The 5,636-nt window shown below is 37.2% G+C and overlaps 1 protein-coding gene across 1 annotated transcript in view; it reads left to right on the top strand.

Annotated features, from left to right (window-relative positions):
- The window catches only part of syne1b (spectrin repeat containing, nuclear envelope 1b), a gene marked incomplete in the record, with an annotated part of 311,340 nt that overhangs the window by 225,890 nt on the left and 79,814 nt on the right, over nucleotides 1-5,636 (top strand). Inside the window, 1 exon segment of the mRNA XM_014021303.1 lies at nucleotides 1,764-1,973. Within this exon segment, the coding sequence (XP_013876757.1) occupies nucleotides 1,764-1,973 (210 nt within the window).

Here is a 5,636-nt window from a genome sequence, read left to right on the forward strand (position 1 = left end):
AAACTACAGCCCTTTAAGAAGAATCTTGTCTGCCATCTGCTGGACACTTTTTGTTGTGCTCATATTTAGACGTCCTATTTTGCAAATGCTGCCTTTCTGAAGTTTGGTATGCTTGTTTGTCTTTGTGTCTATGGTGTATAATGATGTGATTATGATGCTGTAATTCTGAGTGTTTTATGTGCTGCAGAACAGGAACCTGCTGTAAAACAGCAATTATGCTGAGTCAGGCTTGATTTTTAGTAATATTTTCCTGTTAAATAAATAAATCAAATCAAATCAACATCGCTGTAAATTGTCCAAACTGTGCATATGTGATAGGTAGGCATCCAGTCCTAAACATGGCCATATGCAAATGTTGTGGATTGACAAATGTGACACCTAAAGGCACTATAAAAAGGCCTTATTGTACCTGAAAAAATCTCCCACTCAAACCATTAATCCTTGCAGTTTTAAAACTGCAGTGTAAAGTTTAGACACTTAGAAACCACGAAAATATTCATCACTAGGAGCTACTTGGTCAGGACAGCTTGTTGACCTTAAATGTGTCCCAAAAAGTGCATAACTGCCATTTTCAATATGCTCTAAAGCATGGTGTCCGCAGGTCCTTGAAAAGTCTTAAATTCACATATATAAAATTAAGACCTTAAAAAGTCTTAAATTTGTTTAAAAATGTGCAAGTTGGTCTTAAATTTGTTACTCAAAGGTCTTAAATTTTGTCGGGCAGAAGCTATTAAAGTTCTCCGTCTCCCCTGGCCGTCTCTGCAGAACCATCGCTTATATTTTCGGTCTTAAATTTCATTCAAGATGGTATTAGAAATGTCTTAAAAAGTCTTAAATTTGACTTGCTAATACCTGCAGATACCCTGTTAAGGGCTGTGTTCTGGAACCTCGGCACACTTAGCTCCTCTGACTACTTTAATGTTTGCTTATAGTTTTGTGCACCTGTGCATCAGTTCATGTCCTACAAAAGTCTCCTGACACCATATTGTGAAACTTAAAGATAATAATTGTTAAATCAAATACAATTTTATCTTTAATTTGGAGCTTGTTGACTGTAAATTTGGGCCAAAGCTTCTACACAACGCAGTGCCCTAAATTTAGCAGTGGTTGGTTAGTCTGATTGGTGTGGGCGTGGGATTTTTTTTCCCTTTTTGTTAGGAGTTTACTGATTTTCACATCAAACATGGCTTTGGGGGTAAAGTCACTGTAAAATGTTTGAACTTTGCAAAAATGTACATGATACATGGGCATCAAGTCCTTAACATGGCTTTATGCTAGTCTCTGAAATTCACCACTGTGCCACATAGTGGCAGCACAAAAGTTCCCATTAGTGTCTGAATAAAATCTCCCAATGACTTTTTATCCTCGCAGCCTCAAAACTGTTGTATCAAATCTGGACCCTTTAAGAAACAAATAAGATAATCATGAATTGCAGCTGCCAAAGGACGTGGCTGGGGCCTTAATGAAGTTGGACGTGTCCCAGTTGGTGCATGACTGACCTTTTCTGTTGTATTTGGCTGTGCTTAAAGAAACTTGACAGATTGGCGACTATTTAAGCTGGATGTACACACAGTCTGTTTTGCCCAGGGGTGTGAGGGCAGTTTTAATTTTACTTGTGATTAAAATGTCTCAACATGTGGTGGAGTTCTGAGTTGTTTGAAAAGCTGATGCACAGATATTTTTAACATTTCTCTTTCCAAACTGATCATTTTGGTCCTGTGTCATTCTTAAAGAGTTCTGTTTGATCCTGATGGTCCCTGCAGATCCTGGAGAATGATGTGAGACATGTGGCAGAGGAAGTGAAGGTCAGCCTGGCTCTGATCGCTGATTCTTCCTGGTTGAAAACAGAAGACCGAGTCCTGCTGGAGGAAAACCTGGGCTGTCTGAAGGGGAGATTAGCAGCTCTTGGAGGTGCTCTGAGTCAGCAACTCGACCAAATGAGAACCAGAGCAAATGAACTCGCAGGCTACAGGGTTAGTCTTCATTGTGTTTCTCTCATCTGTTATCAATTCAGTTTATTTATATAGCACCAAGTCATAACAAATGTCATCTAAGAAAACCAGCAGATTGTGTTTAATCACTTCATCAATCTCCCATCCTGAGCAGCACATTGGTGACAGTGGAGAGGAAAAACTCCCATTGAACAGGAAGAAACCTCCAGCAGAACCAGGCTCGTTCCGGGTTTATTTTCCAAAGAAAACACATATTGTTGAAAATATATAGAGTAGAGAGATTAAAGACAACAGCAGAGTGAGGAAATGTGCTCAGTTTGTGCTCCAGCAGTCTAAGTCTATAGCAGCAGAAATGAAGAATAATTCAGGAAACCTAAGTCTAACTATAGGATTTATCAAAAAGGAAAGTCTTCAGTCTAATCTTAAAAGTAGACAGAGTGTCAGCCTCATGGACAGAAACTGGAAGTTGGTTCCACAAGAGAGGAGCTTGATAACTGAAAGCTCTGCCTCCCATTCTACTTTTAGAAACTCCAGGAACCACAAGTAAACCTGCAGTCTGAGAGTGAAGTGCTCTGTTAGGAAAGTATGGAACAATAAGATGTTTAATATATGATGGAGCTTGGTTGTTAACAGCTTTGTATGTTAGGAGTAATATTTTAAATTCTATTCTGAATTTGACAGGGAGCCAGTGGAGAGAAGCTAAAACTGGAGAAATATGATCTCTCCTTCCAACTCTCATTAAAACTCTAGCAGCAGCATTTTGGATTGACTGAAGACTTCTTAAAGAGGTTTTTGGACCCAGATAATAAAGAATTACAGTAATCCAGCCTAGACATGTTGAATGCATGAATCAGTTTTTCTGCGCCATTTTTGGACAAGATGTTTCTAATTTTAGTAATAATACACAGGTGGAAGCAGGCGGTCCTCGTAACATTTTTATGTGGGGGTTAAAAGATACATCCTGATCAAAAATAACACCAGGGTTATTCACATTAGAACTGGAGGCCAGATTAATGCCATCCAGAGGAGCTGAAAGGCTACAAAGCTGATCCCTAAGATGTTCAGGTCCAAAACCCATAACTCTGTTTTATCTGAGTTTAGAAGCAGAAAGTTAAGAGTCTTTCAAGTTTTATGTCTGTAAGACATGCTTGTAGTTTAAGTAACTGGTTGGATTCATCAGAGGTGTCAAGTAACTAAGTACAAATACTTTGTTACTTTACTTAAGTAGTAATTTTGGTTATTTATACTTTAGTGGAGTAATTATTTTGCAGCCTACTTTTTACTTCTACTTCTTACATTTTAATTCAGTTATCTGTACTTTCTACTCCTTACTTTTTAAAAATGCAAACAGTATTTCATTTTTTATTTAACTTAGACTTGTTTTTATTCCATCTTTTCATTGTTCAGAAAAATATATATATATAAATCTATCCAGACACATGGAGCCCATGGATAGAGTGAGTTTGATTGTGGTTGATAAGAAGTGTAAATACAGTATAAACCATCCTGACATCCTGTTGGATTGAACTCACTCCATCACACCTGTGTGACACAAATCACATCACATTCCAGCAGGACAAACTGCAGCACAGTGATTCCCAACCAGGGGTACAAGCACCCCTTGGGTTATGCGAGCATATTACGAGGGTATGTGGAAAAATTTCGCAGGTGCACAAAAAAACAAGTAAAAATAGCAATGTGGAAATCACGATTTGACACAAAATGGAATCCAGTATGAAAAGCAGAATCTCACAGAATTTGCTCATTTGGGTGAATTTCTGATGTATTTTGGACGTTGCTGTTTTCTGCACCTGCCATTACCTGGCTTACTTATTTAATTACTTATTCACTTTCAAGGCAACATTTTTATCTTTATCTTTAATCTTTCTTTAAAAAGAATAAAATGCCTGAGAAATAAATGTTCTGTGGGGTTAAATAAATAATTTTCATTTAATAAACAGTTGTTGTACATTATAGTTTTGGAGAATCATCCTTACGTTTGACTGAAGGGGTACTGGTATTACAAAATGGCTTGGGGTAAACAAGTCTAAAAAGGTTGGGAACCACTGAGGTAGAAGATGTAGCCTAGAATGAAGATGACCGTGGATGAGACAAGTAGTCCAGCCTGGCCCTTGCCTTCCTACGCAGTTCTGCTCAATTTTAGTTTCCCTTACCAGGTTAAGTCTGGTCAGTTAATTCCAAATTTTTCAACATTTTAATTTAACATTATACTCATTATTATTAACTTTAGAAGAAAAATGTGTGTGTGTGTGGGGGGGGGGTGCTATAACAGTGGCACAGCCGCTTTTATCCTTAATGGCTTTTTTTAAGTGTTCATTACTTTTACTTTTTTACTTTAAGTTGTTTTAAAACCAGTACTTTTATACTTTTACTTGAATAAAAAGCTCAAGTTGATACTTCTACTTCCAAAAAAGTATTTTTAAACCCTAGTATCGATACTTCTACTTAAGTAATGAATGTGAATACTTTTGACACCTCTGGGATTCATCAGGTTTCATGGATAAATATAATTGAGTATCATCAGCATAACAATAACAATTCATACCATGCTGTTTAATAACTTTGCCTAATCACAGCAACCTTAAAGCTCGGTGGCACATAACCATTCATTAAAAACTAATTAATTAGATCTAAAATATAAATATTAATTAAGGAAATGTTTCTTTGAACAGTCTGGTTGGGATGGGATCTAGCAGACATGTTGATGGTTTGGATGAATCGATTATTTTAGATAATTCAGAGGCCTCAACAGGACAAAAACTGTCCAAATATAAATCAGGTTCTAGTGACACTAAAGCTTCCTAATCTGACAGAGAATCAGAGACAGTAGCAGGAAGTTTGTTATGAATTTTATCTCTAATTGAAAATAATTTTATTTATAAAGAATAGGTTTTAATGACTTACCTGAGGAGCACTTTTAGTTGAGCTCAGGTCTCAGCTGTGGGTTATTAGACCCACTGCAGCATGATGTATGCATTATGAAAACCCTTTACATTATTCTGCTTCAGAAAAATGGATTCACTTTAAAGCTCTAGACCAGGGGTCACCAACACGGTGACCGTGGAGACTTTCTGAGTCGCCCTCAGGACACATTCTGAAAATAGCACTGATCGATTGATCGTCATGGAAGCAGCACACTAAATGTTAAACAATGGAACCAAAAGTCACCTGTGTGCTCTTTGGAGCTTTTATTAACAAAACACTTCTAAAGAATATCAACAAGAGCTGCTGTTAAAGCCACATCTCCCGTTAAACAACAAACTCTCAACAAGTTCTCTCCTGTGTCTCCCTGTGAGTCCCTCTCTGTCCTGCAGCTGCACACAGACACACACTGAACCCCACCCCAACCCCCACCCTTCAGAAAATTAACCCTTACAGCACAGATATTCAGTTTGTTTACCTCTGAGTAGAGGGGAAACGAGCATTAAAACGTAGGAAAGCAAATTATTTTCACAATGATTGGGATAATTTTTTTTCTGTACTTGTTTTTTTATATTACATAACTGATCTACAGTAGGTCTCTACAAGAGTCAGTAGGAATGATGAGCACAAAGGGCATGAGTTAAAGGTTTTACTGGTAAAAGTTTCTTTAAAAATGGAAAAGAAGTTACAATTTTCTTAAAGAAATAGACTACACTTTTTTAAACAGGTGTATTTTAAATA

The sequence above is a fragment of the Austrofundulus limnaeus genome, unplaced genomic scaffold (genome assembly GCF_001266775.1).
Source record: "Austrofundulus limnaeus strain Quisiro unplaced genomic scaffold, Austrofundulus_limnaeus-1.0 Scaffold287, whole genome shotgun sequence".
In the NCBI taxonomy this organism is placed as follows: domain Eukaryota; kingdom Metazoa; phylum Chordata; class Actinopteri; order Cyprinodontiformes; family Rivulidae; genus Austrofundulus; species Austrofundulus limnaeus.